Source organism: Anomaloglossus baeobatrachus, chromosome 4 (assembly GCF_048569485.1).
Source record: "Anomaloglossus baeobatrachus isolate aAnoBae1 chromosome 4, aAnoBae1.hap1, whole genome shotgun sequence".
Taxonomy (NCBI): Eukaryota; Metazoa; Chordata; class Amphibia; order Anura; family Aromobatidae; genus Anomaloglossus; species Anomaloglossus baeobatrachus.
This window is the reverse complement of record NC_134356.1, coordinates 15,256,004-15,278,655: the sequence shown is the minus strand read 5'-3', so window position 1 is coordinate 15,278,655 and position 22,652 is coordinate 15,256,004. Positions and strand designations below refer to the sequence as shown.

At 50.1% G+C, this 22,652-nt stretch overlaps 1 protein-coding gene and 1 pseudogene across 1 annotated transcript; one reads left to right on the top strand and one right to left on the bottom strand.

Annotated features, from left to right (window-relative positions):
* The first annotated feature begins 4,951 nt into the window (after positions 1-4,951).
* On the top strand, positions 4,952-5,811 carry LOC142300972 (histone H2B 1.1). Its single transcript, XM_075341993.1, has one exon. The coding sequence runs from the start codon at positions 4,952-4,954 to the stop codon at positions 5,330-5,332; it is 381 nt and encodes a 126-aa protein (XP_075198108.1). The 3' UTR covers positions 5,333-5,811.
* A 2,590-nt stretch (positions 5,812-8,401) lies between these two features.
* Positions 8,402-8,811, bottom strand: LOC142302219 (histone H3-like; annotated as a pseudogene).
* Positions 8,812-22,652: the final 13,841 nt, after the last annotated feature.

Genomic DNA, 22,652 nt, shown 5'->3' with positions numbered 1-22,652 from the left:
CTATATAGAGGCGGCTGTGCTCCTGTGTGGTCTGTACAGCTCTATATAGAGGCGGCTGTGCTCCTGTGTGGTCTGTACAGCTCTATATAGAGGCGGCTGTGCTTCTGTGTAGTCTGTACAGCTCTATATAGAGGCGGCCGTGCTCCTGTGTGGTCTGTACAGCTCTATATAGAGGCGGCTGTGCTCCTGTGTGGTCTGTACAGCGCTATATAGTGGCGGCTGTGCTCCTGTGTGGTATGTACAGCGCTATATAGAGGCGGCTGTGCTCCTGTGTGGTCTGTACAGCGCTATATAGAGGCGGCTATGCTCCTGTGTGGTCTGTACAGCTCTATATAGAGGCGGCTGTGCTCTGTGTGCTCTGTACAGCTCTATATAGAGGCGGCTGTGCTCTGTGTGGTCTGTACAGCTCTATATAGAGGAGGCTGTGCTCCTGTGTGCTCTGTACAGCTCTATATAGAGGCGGCTGTGCTCCTGTGTGCTCTGTACAGCGCTATATAGAGGCGGCTGTGCTCCTGTGTGGTCTGTACAGCTCTATATAGAGGCGGCTGTGCTCCTGTGTGCTCTGTACAGCTCTATATAGAGGCGGCTGTGCTCCTGTGTGGTATGTACAGCGCTATATAGAGGCGGCTGTGCTCCTGTGTGGTATGTACAGCTCTATATAGAGGCGGCTGTGCTCCTGTGTGGTCTGTACAGCTCTATATAGAGGCGGCTGTGCTCCTGTGTGCTCTGTACAGCTCTATATAGAGGCGGCTGTGCTCCTGTGTGCTCTGTACAGCTCTATATAGAGGCGGCTGTGCTCTGTACAGCTCTATATAGAGGCGGCTGTGCTCCTGTGTGGTCTGTACAGCGCTATATAGAGGCGGCTGTGCTCCTGTGTGGTCTGTACAGCTCTATATAGAGGCGCCTGTGCTCCTGTGTGCTCTGTACAGCGCTATATAGAGGCGGCTGTGCTCCTGTGTGGTCTGTACAGCTCTATATAGAGGCGGCTGTGCTCCTGTGTGGTCTGTACAGCTCTATATAGAGGCGGCTGTGCTCCTGTGTGCTCTGTACAGCGCTATATAGAGGCGGCTGTGCTCCTGTGTGGTCTGTACAGCGCTATATAGAGGCGGCTGTGCTCCTGTGTGCTCTGTACAGCGCTATATAGAGGCGGCTGTGCTCCTGTGTGCTCTGTACAGCGCTATATAGAGGCGGCTGTGCTTCTGTGTGGTCTGTACAGCGCTATATAGAGGCGGCTGTGCTCCTGTGTGGTCTGTACAGCTCTATATAGAGGCGGCTGTGCTCCTGTGTGGTCTGTACAGCGCTATATAGAGGCGGCCGTGCTCTGTACAGCGCTATATAGAGGCGGCTGTGCTCCTGTGTGCTCTGTACAGCGCTATATAGAGGCGGCTGTGCTTCTGTGTGGTCTGTACAGCGCTATATAGAGGCGGCTGTGCTTCTGTGTGGTCTGTACAGCGCTATATAGAGGCGGCTGTGCTCCTGTGTGGTCTGTACAGCTCTATATAGAGGCGGCTGTGCTCCTGTGTGGTCTGTACAGCGCTATATAGAGGCGGCTGTGCTATGTGTGGTCTGTACAGCTCTATATAGTGGCGGCTGTGCTCCTGTGTGCTCTGTACAGCGCTATATAGAGGCGGCTGTGCTCCTGTGTGGTCTGTACAGCGCTATATAGAGGCGGCTGTGCTCCTGTGTGGTCTGTACAGCTCTATATAGAGGCGGCTGTGGTCTGTACAGCTCTATATAGTGGCGGCTGTGCTCCTGTGTGGTCCGTACAGCGCTATATAGAGGCGGCTGTGGTCTGTACAGCTCTATATAGTGGCGGCTGTGCTCCTGTGTGGTCTGTACAGCGCTATATAGAGGCGGCTGTGCTCCTGTGTGGTCTGTACAGCTCTATATAGAAGCGGCCGTGCTCCTGTGTGGTCTGTACAGCTCTATATAGAGGCGGCTGTGCTTCTGTGTGGTCTGTACAGCTCTATATAGAAGCGGCCGTGCTCCTGTGTGGTCTGTACAGCTCTATATAGAGGCGGCTGTGCTCCTGTGTGGTCTGTACAGCGCTATATAGAGGCGGCTGTGCTTCTGTGTGGTCTGTACAGCTCTATATAGAAGCGGCCGTGCTCCTGTGTGGTCTGTACAGCTCTATATAGAGGCGGCTGTGCTCCTGTGTGGTCTGTACAGCTCTATATAGAGGCGGCTGTGGTCTGTACAGCGCTATATAGTGGCGACCGTGCTCCTGTGTGGTCTGTACAGCGCTATATAGAGGCGGCTGTGCTCCTGTGTGTTCTGTACAGCGCTATATAGAGGCGGCTGTGCTCCTGTGTGGTATGTACAGCTCTATATAGAGGCGGCCGTGCTCCTGTGTGGTCTGTACAGCTCTATATAGAGGCGGCTGTGCTCCTGTGTGGTCTGTACAGCTCTATATAGAGGCGGCTGTGCTCCTGTGTGGTCTGTACAGCGCTATATAAAGGCGGCTGTGCTCCTGTGTGGTCTGTACAGCTCTATATAGAGGCGGCCGTGCTCCTGTGTGGTCTGTACAGCTCTATATAGAGGCGGCTGTGCTCCTGTGTGGTCTGTACAGCTCTATATAGAGGCGGCTGTGCTCCTGTGTGGTCTGTACAGCTCTATATAGAGGCGGCCGTGCTCCTGTGTGGTCTGTACAGCTCTATATAGAGGCGGCCGTGCTCCTGTGTGGTCTGTACAGCTCTATATAGAGGCGGCTGTGCTCCTGTGTGGTCTGTACAGCTCTATATAGAGGCGGCCGTGCTCCTGTGTGGTCTGTACAGCGCTATATAGAGGCGGCTGTGCTCCTGTGTGCTCTGTACAGCTCTATATAGAGGCGGCTGTGCTCCTGTGCGGTCTGTACAGCGCTATATAGAGGCGGCTGTGCTTCTGTGTGGTCTGTACAGCGCTATGTAGAGGCGGCTGTGCTCCTGTGTGGTCTGTACAGCGCTATATAGAGGCGGCCGTGCTCCTGTGTGGTCTGTAAAGCGCTATATAGAGGCGGCTGTGCTCCTGTGTGGTATGTACAGCTCTATATAGAGGCGGCTGTGCTCCTGTGTGCTCTGTAAAGCGCTATATAGAGGCGGCTGTGCTCCTGTGTGGTATGTACAGCTCTATATAGAGGCGGCTGTGCTCCTGTGTGGTCTGTACAGCTCTATATAGAGGCGGCTGTGCTCCTGTGTGGTCTGTACAGCTCTATATAGAGGCGGCCGTGCTCCTGTGTGCTCTGTACAGCTGTATATAGAGGCGGCCGTGCTCCTGTGTGCTCTGTACAGCTCTATATAGAGGCGGCCGTGCTCCTGTGTGCTCTGTACAGCTCTATATAGAGGCGGCTGTGCTCCTGTGTGGAGTATATACAGCTCTATATAGAGGCACTATATGGGGGGATACAACACTGTTGGCTCTAATCATATTCACTGCTCCGCAACATGAGGATTGAGGACGGGGCAGGAACACAGGGTCGCCCTGCACTAGAGTCATCAGGAGGCGCAGGTAGAGAAGCAACGTCTGCCCACATTATACCCATCTAATGGACAGCGCCCATCACCGGCCCCAACTACCCGGAGAAAGGGCACAACAGCGGCTTGTAATCAGCATCTCTCGCTACAGACATGGAGGGAATCGTGTATAAGATCGGAGCAGTGAATGCGGGTGGCATCACATCATAAACGTTTAGTGCCACTTATACCCACTGTGCCAACCCAATAAGATACTGCATTATTCGCTCTGCAAATCCAATACTAATATGACAGGAATATAACTCTCGGCGTTATACAAAACCTCCACTATTATACAAGATCTGCAGCTCTGCACAGATCAGTCAGAAGAGCCATTGGTTATGGAGGATACGGGATCGGAGGCGCTCACTTTTCTTGCAGTGTTCAGCACCGACCCGAGCTCCGAGAAAGGCCACAACAGCGGCTGTTACTCGGCGCAAAGCCTCAAATCATAAACCACCAGTACCACATACCCAATGTGCTAACATCCTGATACACATTACCCTGCCTGTTGCTAGATCTCCCATTAACACAACATGAAGAATCAGCGGCGCCAGCTCCTGTGAGGACGGGGCCAGCTCCTGTGAGGACGGGGCCAGCTCCTGTGAGGACGGGGGTCAGCTCCTGTGAGGACGGGGCCAGCTCCTGTGAGGACGGGGGCCAGCTCCTGTGAGGACGGGGCCAGCTCCTGTGAGGACGGGGTGGTGGCTCTTAGAAGAGCCTTTGTGTTGTGGAGGATGCGGGGTCAGCGGCGTCACTTGCCCTTCTTGCTGCTCTCCGTCTTCTTGGGCAGCAGCACGGCCTGGATGTTGGGCAGGACGCCTCCCTGGGCGATGGTCACCCCACCCAGCAGCCTGTTCAGCTCCTCGTCATTGCGCACGGCCAGCTGCAGGTGCCGGGGGATGATGCGGGTCTTCTTGTTGTCCCGGGCGGCATTGCCGGCCAATTCCAGGATCTCAGCGGTCAGATACTCCAGCACAGCGGCCAGATAGACCGGAGCGCCGGCGCCCACCCTCTCGGCGTAGTTGCCCTTGCGGAGAAGCCTGTGCACCCGACCGACCGGGAACTGCAGTCCTGCCCGGGATGAGCGGGTCTTGGCCTTAGCTCGGGTCTTCCCTCCTTGTTTGCCGCGTCCAGACATCGCTGCTTTGAAATATCGGCAGATATAGAAGTAATTAAATGACGAGTGTACCGGCTCCGGAGTGTTTTATAAGCTGCTGCTCCGCCCTCCTCTTCCGTCATTGACTGAATCTGAAGTTATCCATGGAAATGAGACTTGTGGATCCACCAATGAGCTGCAGAGGGCAGAGAGCAACGTCACATTGCTCACATGCCTTTGTCACCCAATAGAACAGCGATGTGACAGCAGTGCTCATTTGCATGGCCGGGCTATAAATACGGCCGCTCTGGGAGGAGCAGGATCATTATTCTCTCTCCAGTGAAGAGATCTCTCTGCTCGCATCATGCCTGATCCCGCCAAGTCCGCCCCAGCGCCCAAGAAGGGCTCCAAAAAAGCCGTGACCAAGACTCAGAAGAAGGACGGCAAGAAGCGGAGGAAGAGCCGGAAGGAGAGCTATGCCATCTACGTGTACAAGGTGCTGAAGCAGGTGCACCCCGACACCGGCATCTCCTCCAAGGCCATGGGCATCATGAACTGCTTCGTCGGTGACATCTTCGAGCGCATCGCAGGGGAAGCCTCCCGCCTGGCGCACTACAACAAGCGCCACACCATCACCTCCCGGGAGATCCAGACCGCCGTGCGCCTGCTGCTGCCCGGAGAGCTGGCCAAGCACGCCGTGTCCGAGGGCACCAAGGCCGTCACCAAGTACACCAGCGCCAAGTGATCGCCACCGCTGCTCCACACCACAAAGGCTCTTCTAAGGGCCACCACATTTTCTACAGCAGAGCTTTATACTGGACGGTCTCTGTTTCTGGCTGTGGCAGTGATTGGAGCAGATCCTCTGCGCTGCGATGGTCGCTACAGATAAGATTTGTGTATAACTGCACTTCACAGAACTATGGGGTTATATGGTAATGTCAGTATACAAAACTATTTGTAGATAATGGCATTATATGGCGGTATAGAGCATATGGGGACTAGAGTATTATATAGGGATATATAGCAGTATATACTGTAGATGTATAAAGATTTGTATGGCGTTTACTAGAAGGCTGGGAACATCGCAGGCACTAAATCGTTAATAAATCGTTTGTGGGAGGAGCTGAAGCGCTAATGAGTGCTGATTGGCTGAGCGCTGAATTTGAATTTCCCGCCCTATGGCCGAGAGTTTCCGCTCTTTGTTGTCGGTAACACGCGGTGATCGGGTGATCTTCTCAGGCCGGGAGTGATTGATATGTCCGCACTATATTGCTGTATACAGCGCTGTATGGACTTTCCATATTATAATACTGGACTGTTTGGAGTAACACTGAATATTAGAGTATTACAATATTTATTTGGTATGTAAGCAATTGGTAATAAAAAATAACTTTTAAATATATTAAGACTCAAAGTCCGTGAATACATAAACCACAGTTATGGACGAATAGGAACAATTTTGGTATTTATATCAAGAGTATTTTCAGCTTATCAGATTCTCTCCAAAAGAATTGCTCAGATATTGCTTCGTCTGTGGAACCTTACTGTTGTTTTTTTAGCCTAAAGTATCATATGGTTAGGCAATATATCAGACTATTAATACCTACTGTTGCTATTGAACACCTGGCAGGAGTGGGGTAGAATGTCATGGCCCGTCGTCTGTCAGAAGCATGGATGGATGTTACCCCATGCCCTACGTTAAGGTATGTGAAATTCCACAATAAACTTATTACAGCCGAGGTAAGGATCCATAACGTGCTCAGTGCTCTCCTTCCCGACGCGTTTCCTCTTTAGTGATTCATCAGGGGAAATTTTGGAGCCTTGTTAAGCATGGAGTTTATTAATCCCTGTGCATGAACCTCCATGTCACGCTGCATCAGAGCGTTGTTACAAGAGAGGATCATTTCTCCCGGTCTGAGCGATGCTCAGAAATGAATGAGCGATCAGACAGCTGATCGTTATAGCCCCCTAGGAGAACTAGTAAAAAAAAAAAAAAAAGTTTTGAAAAATAAAAAAAAAAACCCTAAAATTTCAAACCGCCCCATTGAAAATTAAAGGGTGAAAAAAAAAAATATACACGCATTTGGTTTTGCCGTGTTCAGAAACACCCAATCTATCAAAATACAAAATCAATTAATCTGATCAGTAAACAACGTAGAGGCACAAAAATTCAAAACGCCAAAATATTTTTGATCGCGACAAATATTGGGTAAAATGCAATAAGAGACGATCAAAATGTAGCATCTGCGCAAATAGGGTACAGTTAAAAATATCAGCTTGAAATGCAAAAAATAAGCCATCACTGAGACATAGATCCCTACAAATTAGAATGCTACGGGTTACGGAAAATGGCTCAAAACGTATACGCCACTTTTTTTGAACAAACTTCAGATTTTTTTTTTTTAACCCCTTGGATAAAAGTAAACTTATGTTTGGTGACTACGAACTCGCACCATCCTGTGGCATCACACAGACACATCAGTTTTATCATATAGTGAACACTTAAAAGAATAATGGTATTGCACTTTTTTGCAATTTTTCCGCATTTGGATTTTTTTTTGCTGTTTTCCAGTACACTATATGGTAAAAGTCTGGGTTACATTCAAAAGTATAGCTCGTTCCGAATAAAACGAGCCCACAAATGACCATATTGTCTGAAATAAAAAAAAAAAAAAAGTCACGTCTCTGGGAAGAATGGCGGAAAAAAAAAAAAAAAAAAAATCTGCCAGTCATGAAGGGGTTAGAAAAAAAAAAAAACTAAAAAAAAAATTGTGGGATCCCCCTATTTTTCATAACCAGCCAAGGTACAGCTGAGGGTTGCAGCCTGCAGCTGCGCTATTCCTGTGCTGGATTTGAAAGTTGTGGGGGACCCACGTCATTTGTCATGTTTAAATTAAAAAATAAAAATGTTGCGAAACAGCTGAACAAGTGATCTGCCTCTACCAATTCAGCTATTGTGTCTATTTTATGTTATTTCTCTATTTTATCTCTTCTATCTTTCTATACCTATAATTTTTCGGGCTTTGTCCATCTTTTACACATTGAAAAATATATTCATTTCAGTATCGTGCCATTTTTACCAATACCTGTCACACGTATGACACATGTATGATCATACCGGTACGTGTAGGGGCCTAACATCACAATGTGGAAAACCTTATATAGTGCTGTATGTTCCCTATATAGTACTATATATACCCTTCATATAGAGCTGTATACTCCTACTGCTGTGCACCTTCCATAAAGAACTGAATATCATCCATTCATATAAAGCTGTATAATCTCCATCCATATAGTGCTGTATACTCCCTATATAGGACTATATACCACTATCACTGATCGCTGTGATCCTGACAGGACCGGAGCTGCAGGGAGTAAATCCAGCGCCACAGCATCTCCTGCTCCAGCGTCACACAATCCGATCACTGCACCCGACACAGCAGGAATTAACAGAGGAGTAATAAGGTTTAGAGGGAGAACAATTTAGTGCAGAAAGCGCTAATCAGAAAGTCTGAGATCACTGCTGAGTGAATGAGATTCGGAGTCACCACCAGACCCCGGAGACACCGCACAATGAGCCGCTCTCAATACAGGGAGAGATTGAAATAAACCGCGGGCGCGATGCTAGATACAGGCAGAGCTGCGGAAAGTACGAACAGAAGAGGAGCCTCCGCAGCGCCGCCCATCACATGTAGAGACCGCGCCCCGGACACTGCGGGGAATGAGTCAGAATCGCAGGAATCCGCTCGTTTGATGGAGGATGTGGTGGCTCAGAAAAGAGCCTTTGTGTTGTGCTCGAGGGTGCGGGACAGATCTACGCCCTCTCCCCGCGGATCCTGCGGGCCAGCTGGATGTCTTTGGGCATGATGGTGACCCTCTTGGCGTGGATGGCGCACAGGTTGGTGTCCTCGAACAGCCCCACCAGATAAGCTTCGCTGGCCTCCTGCAGGGCCATGACGGCCGAGCTCTGGAAGCGCAGATCGGTCTTGAAGTCCTGGGCGATCTCTCTCACCAGGCGCTGGAAGGGAAGCTTCCGGATCAGCAGCTCGGTGGATTTCTGGTAGCGGCGGATCTCCCGGAGAGCGACTGTCCCCGGCCGGTAGCGATGCGGCTTCTTCACTCCGCCGGTGGCGGGAGCGCTCTTCCTGGCGGCCTTAGTGGCCAGCTGCTTGCGGGGAGCTTTCCCCCGGTGGATTTACGGGCGGTCTGCTTAGTTCTGGCCATAGCGCTATACAGAGGAGAACAGGAGTAATGAGAGGAGTGGCGGGAGCAGAGTATTTATCCTCCTGTGCGCGTCCTCATTGGTCTGTGAGAAACACGCCCCCTGCACGCTATTGGTTAAGATACATAAAATAGAATCTGATGTTTCTGACTAATCATTCTTCAAAAGAAGATCCGCCCCTCACTAACTCCGCACTTATCCCCTCCCCCACAATAGTCCGCCATGTAGTAGCCATGATGCGCTCAGCAGCTCCCAGCTTTTCCCGCCGTTCTAAATCACAGATGTCACTTCCCGGCTACTCGCGACTCTGGAGCAGCCGCCACCGATGTAACTGCATCTCCATCTCCCCGCACACAGCGCTGTACAGCGCAGCCCCCGCATTATCACTACATCCCCGAGAACTCTGCTCCCGACATCCAGACACGGGTTATTTGTATCAACCGCCCCCTGTACACAAGATCACCGCCCAATCTACATAGCGATTAATCCGGCACTGATCATACAGAGGGGACAAGGTGGTGACACTGATTATACAGCTCTGCAGGACAAGGTGGTGGCACTGATTATACAGCTCTGCAGGACAAGGTGGTGGCACTGATCATACAGCTCTGCAGGACAAGGTGGTGGCACTGATCATACAGCTCTGCAGGACAAGGTGGTGGCACTGATCATACAGCTCTGCAGGACAAGGTGGTGGCACTGATCATACAGCTCTGCAGGACAAGGTGGTGGCACTGATCATACAGCTCTGCAGGACAAGGTGGAGGCACTGATCATACAGCTCTGCAGGACAAGGTGGCGGCACTGATCATACAGCTCTGCAGGACAAGGTGGTGGCACTGATCATACACCTCTGCAGGACAAGGTGGTGGCACTGATCATACAGCTCTGCAGGACAAGGTGGTGGTTCTGATCATACAGCTCTGCAGGACAAGGTGGTGACACTGATCATACAGCTCTGCAGGACAAGGTGGTGGCACTGATCATACAGCTCTGCAGGACAAGAGTGACACTGATCATACAGCTCTGCAGGACAAGGTGGTGGCACTGATCATACAGCTCTGCAGGACAAGGTGGTGGCACTGATCATACAGCTCTGCAGGACAAGGTGGTGGCACTGATCATACAGCTCTGCAGGACAAGAGTGACACTGATCATACAGCTCTGCAGGACAAGGTGGTGACACTGATCATACAGCTCTGCAGGACAAGGTGGTGGCTCTGATCACACAGCTCTGCAGGACAAGGTGGTGACACTGATCATACAGCTCTGCAGGACAAGGTGGTGACACTGATCACACAGCTCTGCAGGACAAGGTGGTGACACTGATCATACAGCTCTGCAGGACAAGGTGGTGACACTGATCATACAGCTCTGCAGGACAAGGTGGTGGCTCTGATCATACAGCTCTGCAGGACAAGGTGGTGGCTCTGATCATACAGCTCTGCAGGACAAGGTGGTGACACTGATCATACAGCTCTGCAGGACAAGGTGGTGACACTGATCATACAGCTCTGCAGGACAAGGTGGTGGCTCTGATCGTACAGCTCTGCAGGACAAGGTGGTGACACTGATCATACAGATCTGCAGGACAAGGTGGTGGCACTGATCATACAGCTCTGCAGGACAAGGTGGTGGCTCTGATCATACAGCTCTGCAGGACAAGGTGGTGGCACTGATCATACAGCTCTGCAGGACAAGGTGGTGACACTGATCATACAGATCTGCAGGACAAGGTGGTGGCACTGATCATACAGCTCTGCAGGACAAGGTGGTGGCTCTGATCATACAGCTCTGCAGGACAAGGTGGTGGCACTGATCATACAGCTCTGCAGGACAAGGTGGTGACACTGATCATACAGCTCTGCAGGACAAGGTGGTGGCACTGATCATACAGCTCTGCAGGACAAGGTGGTGGCTCTGAGAAGAGCCTTTGTGGTAGGAGGACAGAGAGGCTCCGCTTATTTCTTGGCCGCGGGCTTCTTGGCTTTAGTCGCCTTCTTAGCCGGACTCTTGGCAGCTTTGGGTTTTGCCGCCTTCTTAGTCAGACTCTTCGTCACCTTCTTGGGCTTTGGAGCAGTCTTCGGCTTCTTGGGGCTCTTTGCCGCTTTCTTGGCGGCTGCTGCGGGCTTCTTGGCCTTTTTCGGGCTTTTCTTGGCCGCGGCCAGAGCCTTCTTGGGCTTCTTCGGAGATTTGGCCGCCTTCTTGGCTGCCGGCTTCTTAGGCTTGGCCGCAGTTGCTGGCTTCCTCTTGGCCGCTTTGTCCTTCGTCTCCTGCTTCTTGTTCAGCTTGAAGGACCCGGAGGCGCCGCTGCCCTTCACCTGGAGCAGGGAGCCGTTGTTGACCAGAGCCTTGATGGCCAGCTTCAGGCGGCTGTTATTCTTCTCCACATCGTATCCTCCGGCAGACAGAAGCTTCTTCAGGGCGGCCAGAGACACCCCACTGCGCTCCTTGGAGGCGGACACGGCTTTCATGATCAGCTCGGAGGCGCTGGGACCGGAGGATTTGCTGCTTTTCTTGGCGGCCCCGGATTTCTTAGGCACCTTCTTAGATTTGGCGGCCGGTTCGGCGGGAGGAGGAGCGGCGGCCGGTGCGGTCTCTGCCATGCTGTAATGTGAAAGTATAACAAATATAGAGTACAAGGAAAATACTGATGGCGGATCTGGAGGCGCCTGTTATATATATTGCCTTACTGCGCACTGATTGGTTGCCATGCTGCACCATCCTAAACTTCTATTGGCTGCCACAGAGCACAGGCCCCGCCTTCTCCCGGCTGAGCCCAGTGAAGCTCCGCTCTCCCCTTGTGCTTCCCTGCCCGGGATAAAAGCTCTATATTATCGGCTACAGCCGGACGGGTGAGGAGCTTCCGCCATCACTTCTCCTCCGCCATCATCTCCGCGGAGCGTGTGTGGCCGTCACTGCCAGAGATGCCGGGAAAGAGCGCAGAGGATCCCAGGATCAGCGCCGCCGTCCTCCGGATCTGCTCATCACTGAGTGTCCGGGAAGATAAACCTGCTGCGGGAGCTCGTCCTCCTATTCCCGGCTCTTGTCACCACCACAGGGATCTTCACTACAATATCCATCGTGCAGGAAGCGGATTGTACGATGTAGGGGCGACCTGGAGCTGCTGACAGCCCAGAAGGGTAACACAGGCGATGGCCTCCGCTGCCTGCACCTCCCGGAGCTGGAATATAAATCTATCCCGTGTGTGCAGAGTATTGGGGGGAGGACACGTCTCCACATTAGTGGATCACACCCGGAGGAGGATGAGTGCGATCTCCGGCACAAGATTGTGTCTTATCCTCTGTGAAGCTTTTATCTCTGAGGCCTGTAATGGAGGGAAGAGCTGTGATCGGGCGATGGCTTCACAAAGCGACTCACTCCCCATCAGAAAGCAGAAAAAATCCGTGTGATCACAGAAATATTAATTCACGCAAGTGACACCAACTATTGTGCAAAAGGTGAAATACGGAGGAAAAAGCGGAGACACAAAATGCAGAATCCACACACAGAGCACCGCTGTATATACTGCACAGACTGCACAGCACAGCAGGCTTTTATAAGTATCCATAATAATAGAGCACAGAGTACAGTATATAGTGTATACAGAAGTATGTACAGTATATTTAGCACTGTGTACAATATATGCAGCAGTATGTACAATATATACAGCAGTGTATACAATATAGAGTCCTCCTATGTCTACTTTGTACAGACTTGCAGAGAAGAGCAGAAGGAAAATCATCCTGATGCGTCTGTGAACTTTGCAGAATTCTCCAGTAAGTGCTGGGAACAGGGGAAGACAATGTCTGCTACAGAGAAGGAAAAGTTCCATCCTGAAATCAGGGGGCAGCAGCCAGGTCTGACCATTGGGGACGCTGCAAAGAAATTAGGAGAGATGTGGAATTGCATTTCATCAGGAAACAAGGCGCCTTACGAGAAGAAACATCCAAACTGAAGACGTACAAGGACATGGCGCTGTATCTGTACAAAGGCGAATTAGAGCCAAAAAAGGTCCCTGCTGAGCCTGAAAAGTTGAAGAGAGGAGGATGATGAAGAGAATAGGAGGAAGACGATGATGAATGAGCAATCTCCACTAGCCTGTAATTATTTGTGTATTTAGCATTTAACCCCTCTGTACGTCCCTTTCACTAAACGTGTAATAGATGTCTTAAAAAAACATATATTTCACAGTTTTCCTTAATTTGGAGATAAAAACTAACCTTTATTTGAACATTTAAAATCCATTCCTATAATGTTCAATTATGGAAATCACGAATATGAAAAAAGTAAGGTGCAAACTGCTGCCTAAATATGATCTACCCATCCACAATACATATTACATGGGCTTTTTATCAAGCATTCATTCTGCCATTATTTACAGAGAAGACTGAATAAAAAACAAAAAGCCAGCACTAAATGTGCACTTCAGCACTAACAATTCCAAACTGTACTTATTATAAAAAATGTTGAGATTTTTGGCAAAAAATTGCAATTTCTTGAGCTGCCTCGCCACGTCACGGCAAATCTCACTTGAGGCAGTCCTACACTAAAATATTTTTATAAAATGTGCCATACGGCCTCACATATGAATAGTAGAACTGCTCTTATCAGCACTCACCTGGTCTATTTCAATCCCGTACCCATTTTATAAAAATATTTTAGTGTAGGACTGCCTCAAATGAGATTTGCCGTGACGTGGCGAGGCAGCTCAAGAAATTGCAATTTTTTGCCAAAAATCTCAACATTTTTATAATGAGTACAGTTTGGAATGTTTAGTGCTGAAGAGCACATTTGGTGCTGGCTTTTTGTTTTTTCTTCAGAGAAGACTGAATGTATATGGCGTTGATTCCTCTATTATAGGAGACAAGTCACTGAACAGATCATATAATGCTGATAGATCAATAGGTCTGAGAGGGGACAAATTATTATTATAATTTTTCACTAATGGCAACCCTATCAGAGATAGTCAATTATATTATGTATTAAATGCTCAAGTGACTATTACAATATTAAAGTTAGTGACTGAGTAGATTAATAAAACTGAGCGGTAGATCATTTTATCTCCAGTGCCTGTGCTCTCTATCGTGTACGCGCCCTACGCGTTTTATCTGAATTTCTGATTCCTGCACAGATTCATCAGGGGTATGTGGCAGCTTGTCTAGTTGCATGATGTTACATATGATGCGTGTAACAATAGTACGCGTCATGATCGCTACAGCGGGGAGCGGCTCCTGCTTCCTCCCTTCAGTCCTGCAATCAGCCTCCGATCCATGACATGACGGACACTGCGGCCTATCAAAGCGGAGCAATGGGGAAGCAGGAACCACGGCCGAACACAGCCAATAGCGCTGCTCAAAGCAGCAGCAGCGACCAATAGGCAATGGATGTCGGTCCCAATCATCATTTATGCCGACACAGACCCCATGTAGTGCAATGTAAGAATCTGCAGCAGTAAGTGACGATAATAATTACATTATATTTATCACCAGCAGTCAGTAACATCAGCATTTACTATAAATTCATGAGACCGGCCTAAATCTGTATAATACAAAGCCCATTCACTTCTATAGGTGCACGGCAATATATCAGCCGCGGGGATAATGATGTGTTTATTATTAGCTGTAACATTAGCATTAGATCAGATGAATTACCTGCAATACAAGCAAAGCAGGTGACAATGAGGAGCTAAACACGGGGCTAATACATAGCGGCATTATTGTATCTACACTGCAGCCGCCATCGCAGCAATCCCGATTATTCCAACATCAGACACAGAACAGCTCTACTCAGCAAATGCAATGCTCAGACTCGCAGGGATTATGGAGCAGAGCATAATAGCCATGTATAGGATTATATTACAATTATTACATATATTTTCTTTACAGCAATACATTCACAGATGGCATTAATAACGGCGAGTCTCGCATCGGCATCACCCGGCACGGCCACTCACTCTCTGGACAGGAGCATCTGAGCTGCATAGAAACACATAAAGCCGACCGCTCCTGTACGGAGAGTGTGCGGCCGTGCCGGGTGATGCAGAGTCTCCGAGTCACTTTATCAAGTGTGACTCTGGCCTTACTGAGACTCCAGTGGCTGTCTCACTACTTCCGCGCATTAGATCTCCCTCTGTGCCGGCTTCTATGGTTGTTGCCCTAACACTAGATGTCTGGGTCCCCGAACTGGAGAGTAAAAGCAAATAAATAATTGAAAAAATGGTATAAAGTCCTCCATGTATTGACACCCGCTGCCAGACTGCCGGATTACGTGACACGGCCGCACGGAAATCCGGCAGAGGTATCAGCTTTGAGGGCAGTGAGGAGCCCTGAGTGTGAGCTCCGGTGACCTGCCTGCCAGATTGCCAGACACAGACGTCTGATGTGAGACTCCCATCCTCCATAATGTGAACCTCTGTCTTCAGGACTTCTCTTGTGATGAGCTAGTTTTCTGGAATGCACTATGCTGGACGATCAGTTCAATATCTACCCCCATATGATTCGGCCTATCACATCACTTTACTGATACTCTTCTCTGTTCCCTCTAATCTTTCCTCACATTCTGCTCTCTTCTTTTCATGTCTCCACGTCCTCCTATTTTATAGGAATTATCTTATAAAGCTGCAGGAGCCGTCATCAGCCGGGATTTCATTGCTCTTATCAGGAGCTACTGGGTGGAAGGAGGATGTTTATGACAATGATGGCCGGACCCTCATTATACAGCACGTTCTGTCTATTGTGACCCCATCTCCTTATGATCCTCGCTCCTCCTGGACCTGGTGAAGTGTAACTTTGTGATTAGTGATGAGCGAGTACTAAAAAGCTCGGGTGCTCGAAGCTCGGGCCGAGCCTCCCAAGATACTCCTGTACTCGGCCCGAGCAACGAGCCCAATGTTATCCTATGGGAGACCCGAGTATTTTTGTGAAATGACCCCCCGGCAGCATGGAGAAACCCTAAAAATGGCACAAAAGTCTCAGAAGAGTGCTCAAATGACATGGCAACAGCATGGGGAAGACCCCTTGAAGCATTTATCACTCAAAAGTCACAGCTGTGAACAATTTTGTCCGCGTTTTACGCCATTTTTACGGACTCACCAGAAAACCTTCCAAAATGACCCCAAAATGATTTTTCATGGCGGAAATGTTAAGGGCACATACCCAATAGTGAGATAGAGCTGGTGTATGTTACTTTTTGAGATTAATACATGAAAGATTTTACGTGAAAACATTGTGTGGCACTCCGATGTCCCTGAGAAGAGACGTACATGAAGGCCTCTTGAGTCTAATGTGCCCATTTTGAGGAAGTGAGTCTTTGTAGTATTTTCCTTTGCCAGGGCAGCCAAAAATTGGGAGGCTCCACGTTGTCCCTGGATAGAGACGTGCATGAGGGCCTGTAAACCTGAAGTGCCCATTGTAAGGAAGTAGGTGTATTAAATTATAGCCCTTAGGCAGGGCAGCCAAAAATTGGGAGGCTCCACATTGTCCCTGGATAGAGACGTGCATGATGGCCTGTAAACCTGAAGTGCCCATTGTAAGGAAGTGGGTCTATTTCAGTATAGCCCTTTGCCAGGGCAGCCAAAAATTGGGAGGCTCCACATTGTCCCTGGATAGAGACGTGCATGATGGCCTGTAAACCTGAAGTGCCCATTGTAAGGAAGTGGGTCTATTTCAGTATAGCCCTTTGCCAGGGCAGCCAAAAATTGGGAGGCTCCACGTTGTCCCTGGATAGAGACGTGCATGATGGCCTGTAAACCTGAAGTGCCCATTGTAAGGAAGTGGGTCTATTGTAGTATAGCCCTTAGGCAGGGCAGCCAAAAATTGGGAGGCTCCACGTTGTCCCTGGGTAGAGACGTGCATGAGGGCCTCAAAACATTAAGTGTCCATTGTCAGGAAGTGGGTGTATTATAGTATAGCCCTTAGGCAGGGCAGCCAAAAATTGGGAGGCTCCACGTTGTCCCTGGGTAGAGACGTGCATGAGGGCCTCAAAACATTAAGTGTCCATTTTAAGGAAGTGGGTGTATTATAGTATAGCCCTTAGGCAGGGCAGCCAAAAATTGGGAGGCTCCACGTTGTCCCTGGGTAGAGACGTGCATGAGGGCCTCAAAACATTAAGTGTCCATTTTAAGGAAGTGGGTGTATTATAGTATAGCCCTTAGGCAGGGCAGCCAAAAATTGGGAGGCTCCACGTTGTCCCTGGGTAGAGACGTGCATGAGGGCCTCAAAACATTAAGTGTCCATTTTAAGGAAGTGGGTGTATTATAGTATAGCCCTTAGGCAGGGCAGCCAAAAATTGGGAGGCTCCACGTTGTCCCTGGGTAGAGACGTGCATGAGGGCCTCAAAACATTGTTCCCATTGCAAAGGAGCGGGTCTCCTGTCGTTGTAATGTCCATTCTGCAAAGAATGGGCGAAAAAATTTACCACTGGGGGTATACCTGAAACAAAGGCCTAAGTATTGCAATTTGTAACGGTCATCATCATGGTGGCGCATGAGGAGAAGGAGGAGCAGTCCAGCGATTATCCAAAGTCCAGAAGTGTGTACCCATGGGTGAGTGGAGGTACATGGCAAACTTTAAATTCCGCTCTCATTTGCTGGTGGTGTGGTGAAGTCTGGCCCAATCCAACCCTTGTTCATCTTGATCAGAGTCAGCCTGTCAGCATTTTCAGTTGACAGGCGGGTGCGTTTATCTGTAATGATTCCACCTGCGGCACTAAAAACACGCTCTGACAAAACGCTAGCAGCAGGGCAGGCCAGGACTTCCAAGGCGTAGAGAGCCAATTCATGCCACGTGTCCAGCTTGGATACCCAATAATTGTAAGGCACAGAGGAATGTCGGAGTACAGTTGTTCGATCTGCAAGGTACTCCTTCAGCATCTGGGCAAACTTAGGATTTCTTGTGGCACTACCCCGCACCTCAGGGGCTGTGGTACGTGAGGGGCTGAGAAAACTGTCCCACATCTTAAAGACTGTTCCCCTACCTCTGGCGGATTGGACTTGTGCCTCTCTCGGCTGTACGCCTCGGTTGTCCACTGATTCCTGACCTATGCCGCTAGCGTTTTGTGAGGGGAATGCTTTGCCTACTTCCGTGAGTATGGCCTTCCGGAACTGCTGCATTTTGGTTGACCTCTCCTCCACGGGAATAAGAGACAAAAAGTTCTCCTTGTAGCGTGGGTCTAACAGTGTTACCAACCAGTAATGATTGTCGGCCAAGATGTTCTTAACGCGAGGGTCACGAGACAGGCAGCTTACCATAAAGTCAGCCATGTGCGCCAGACTCTTAACAGCCAGGACTTCAGTAGCCTGACCAACAAGATGACTGAACATGCTGTCCTCCTCCTCCTCCTCCTCCTCCTCCTCCTCCTCCTCATCTACCCTGTCCTCTGGCCAGCCACGCTGAACCGAGGATATGACTGGTGTGCATGTCATATCCTCAATTTGGCCGGAGAGTTGCTCCATGTCTTCATCCTCCTCCTCGTCATAGTCCTCCATTGCACGTTGTGATGAGACGAGGCTGGGCTGTGTGTTATCACCCACACCCACTACTGTTTCTTGCTGCAACTCATCGCGCTCCGCCTGCAATGCATCATGTTTGTTTTTCAGTAGAGACCGTTTTAGAAGGCAGAGTAGCGGTATGGTGACGCTAATAATGGCGTCATCACCACTCACCATCTTGGTGGAGTCCTCAAAGTTTTGGAGGATGGTACATAGGTCTGACATCCATCTCCACTCCTCAGGTGTTATGTGTGGAGTTTGACCCATTTCCCGACGGCTTAGGTGATGCAGGTACTCAACAACTGCCCTCTTCTGCTCACATATCCTGACCAACATGTGCAGAGTTGAATTCCAACGCGTGGGGACATCACACACCAGTCTGTGAGCCGGAAGATGCAAACGGCGCTGAAAGCCGGCAAGGCCGGCTGAAGCAGTAGGTGACTTTCGAAAATGTGCAGACAGGCGGCGAACTTTTACCAGCAGATCAGACAGCTCTGGGTATGACTTTATAAACCGCTGAACCACGAGGTTGAGCACATGGGCCACGCATGGAACATGTGTCAGCTGGCCTCGCCTCAAAGCCGCCACCAGGTTCCGGCCATTGTCACACACGACCTTTCCTGGCTTTAGGTTCAGAGGTGTGAGCCAGTGATCTGCCTGCTGTTTCAGAGCTGTCCACAGCTCTTCTGCATTGTGGGGTTTGTCACCTATGCAGATTAGCTTCAGCACAGCCTGTTGCCGCTTCGCCGAGGCAGTGCTGCAGTGCTTCCAGCTTGTGACTGGTGTGGAGGGCACAGTGGATGAGGATGCGCAGGAGGAGGAGGAGGCTGAAGAGCATGACATTCCGGAGCTGTAGAGTGTGGGTGAAACACTGACTGAGGTAGGGCCTGCAAACCTTGGTGTGGGAAGGACGTGTTCCGTCCCTCGCTCAGACTGGGTCCCAGCTTCCACAATATTAACCCAGTGTGCCGTCAACGAGATGTAGCGGCCTTGCCCACAAGCACTTGTCCACGTGTCTGTGGTTAGGTGGACCTTGGGTGAAACAGCGTTGTTCAGGGCACGTGTAATGTTTTGTGACACGTGGTTATGCAATGCGGGGACGGCACACCGGGAGAAATAGTGGCGGCTGGGGACCGAGTAACGTGGGACAGCTGCCGCCATCAGGTCACGGAATGCTTCTGTTTCCACCAGCCTAAAAGGCAACATTTCCAGCGCAAGCAGTCGCGAAATGTTAGCATTTAGAACTGTGGCATGTGGGGTGTTGGCAGTGTATTTGCGCCTGCGTTCAAAGGTTTGCTGAATGGATAACTGAACGCTGCGCTGGGACAAGGACGTGCTTGATGATGGTGTTCTTTCTGCGTAGGCAACTGCAGGTGCAGGAGTGGAGGAGGCTTGTTCGCAGGCAGCATGGACAGGGGATTGGCTCGCATGCACAACCAGCGAAGACGTAGCAGTGACATCAGCAAGCACTGCTCCTCGACTCTGTTGTACTTCCCACAAAGTCGGGTGCTTGGCTGACATGTGCCTGATCATGCTGGTGGTGGTCAGGCTGCTAGTTTTGGTACCCCTGCTGATGCTGGCACGGCAGGTGTTGCAAATGGCCTTTTTTGAATCATCTGGATCCAACTTAAAAAACTGCCAGACTCGGGAAGACCTAACATTTGTACAGGCACCTTGTGTCGTCGTGTTGTTCCGGGGAACGGTTGCCTGACTTCTGCCTGGGGCCACCACCCTGCTTCTTACTGCCTGTTGTGATGCTACGCCTCCCTCCCCCTGTGCACTGCTGTCCTCGCTCTGCATATCCTCCTGCCAGGTTGGGTCAGTTTCTGGATCATCCACCACGTCGTCTTCCTCTTCCGCACCCTGCTCCTCCTCCTGACTTCCTGACAATTGTGTCTCATCATCGTCCACCACTTGTTGAGACACGTTGCCAACTTCGTGAGAACGTGGCTGCTCAAATATTTGGCCATCTGTACAGACGATCTCCTCATGACCCACTTCAATATGAGCTGGCGAGAGGCCAGAATGTGTGAATGGAAACGTGAACAGCTCTTCCGAGTGTCCAAGTGTGGGATCATTAATGTCCGAGGAGGACGTGTACTCAGCCTGGTGGTAGGAAGGAGGATCAGGTTCAGAAATTTGCGGTGCAGTATCACGGCTACTGACACTTGACCGTGTGGAAGACAGAGTGTTTGTGGTGGTGCCAATCTGACTGGAAGCATTATCTGCTATCCAACTAACAACCTGTTGACACTGGTCTTGGTTCAAGAGCGGTGTACTGCTGCGGTCCCCAAGAATTTGGGACAGGACGTGCGAGCGACTAGATGTGGCCCTTTGTTGTGGCGAAATTAGAGCTTGCCCACGACCTCGGCCTCTGCCTGCACCACCATCACGTCCACTTCCTTGTTCCTTGCCAATGCCCTTGCGCATTTTGCAATGCTGTGCACTGCTGACGTGTATATTCACTACTTGTGCGTTATATTAAAGTTTCTGGAAATTGCACACAAGTGCACCTGTACGCTGCCACCAACAGGCACACACGTGCGGTTTTAAAAACCAAGCACGGACGCAATAAGAACCTAACAGGTTTTTTTGGGGAGCGACAATTACAGACAAGTCAGACACTATCTGGACTGTTTTACACTGTGTACACCAGCCCCAGATATGATGAAGGCTGGTATACGGTCACCACTACCCTGCCTGCCTGCCTGCCTGTATACTGGTACAATAGTCCTGACAAGGACTCTTTTGGTCACTAGCCTGTATTCAGACCTGGCTATACCCTGCCTGTATATAGCAACAGTAGTCCTGAGAAGGACTCTGCTACTGTACTCCGACCTGGCTATACCCTGCCTGCCTGTATACAACTAGAATAGTCCTGAGAAGGACTTTTGGTCACACTGTTTACAGCCCTGCAACTGAAAAAGCTATAAAGGGCCGCAAAGCATTCCCTGAATCAGCGACACTCTCCCTGCACTGACAGTCTGGATAGCTGTGAGCAGAGCACAGCGCGCCGGCCGATATAAAGGCTCGGTCACGCTGTGCAGGCCGGCCAATTACTGCAATTCCACAACTAACAGGGCTGTGGCATTGCAGTGGTCTGCCAGCCAATCCCTGCATGAGGGCTGGCTCTCAAAAGAGCGCCAACATGCAGGGATGAAGACCACGAGTACAGCATGAGTATCGCGAGATTACTCGGTCCCCGCCGAGCAGCCCGAGTACAGCGATACTCGTGCGAGTACCGAGTAGTGACAAGCATGCTCGCTCATCACTATTTGTGATGTCTGCGCATGTACAGGTATACAGCGCAATATACTCTCCAGATGGCGAGATTACTCTCTGGTGCTCCTTATATTCTGTGCTGTATACACTCATGTATTCCCGGCTCCCTGTGTAGCCGCCGTACTCTGCTGTATTTCTACAAAGTGCTATAAATCCTTGATGCAGCTTATTTTACTCACTTAACTCTCTGCCACATTTCCGCATAAAAAAAGTGTCTTAAGTTCCGTTTTTCGGGTGCGTGTTCCGTTTGTTATGGGCGTGTCTCCAGTACATGTGACATTCGTGTGATGGCGTATGCTCGCCGTGTGTGCGTGTGGAATGTCCGTGTATGTGTGAGATACGTACATGTAATGTCCGTGTGGTGTCCGTTTGAAATGATCCGTGTGTGTGGCAAAATGTCTGCTACATACCCGCTGACAGCCGACACAGACAGAGACATGCGATGAGAATGAACTCGGATGAACTTCACCTGACTTCATTGTCATACCAGGGCTCTGTCTGTGTGTAGCGTCCTGATTAGTGGTCACCTGTGAAGGACTCACCGGTGACCGATAAACCCCTGAGTGACTGAAGTTAGCGGTGTGATTATCGCTGCCGTCACTCAGGTTACTTGCAGCTAGCTGGAGTCCTCCACCTGAGACGCAACTCACCTGTGACTTTTTTTGCAGATCGCTCAGCTCACTTCTGTCACTTTGGCGACTTGCTCTCACAGTTGGAGGATCCAGTGGTGGCCGCAAGTGACCTGAGTGACGTCATCCCTGATCGCGCTGCTCACCTCAGTTGCTGCTGGAGCTGACTGAGAGCGGTTATGTTATGTGGCCGCTCCTGTCGCCTTCATGTAGCAGAGCTGAGAGCGTTGTGGGACCTCCGTGGATTACGCCGGACCTGGATGGGTATTTGTGGCTTAATAAAGTGGTGAAAGAGGGTGTTTGTTTTTGTGTATTATTCCAAATAAAGGATTTTTTGATGTGTGTGTTTATTTTCTTTAACTTACAGGTTAATCATGGAAGGTATCTCGGGGAGACGCCTGCCATGATTAACCCATTATTACCCCGATTGCCACCGCACCAG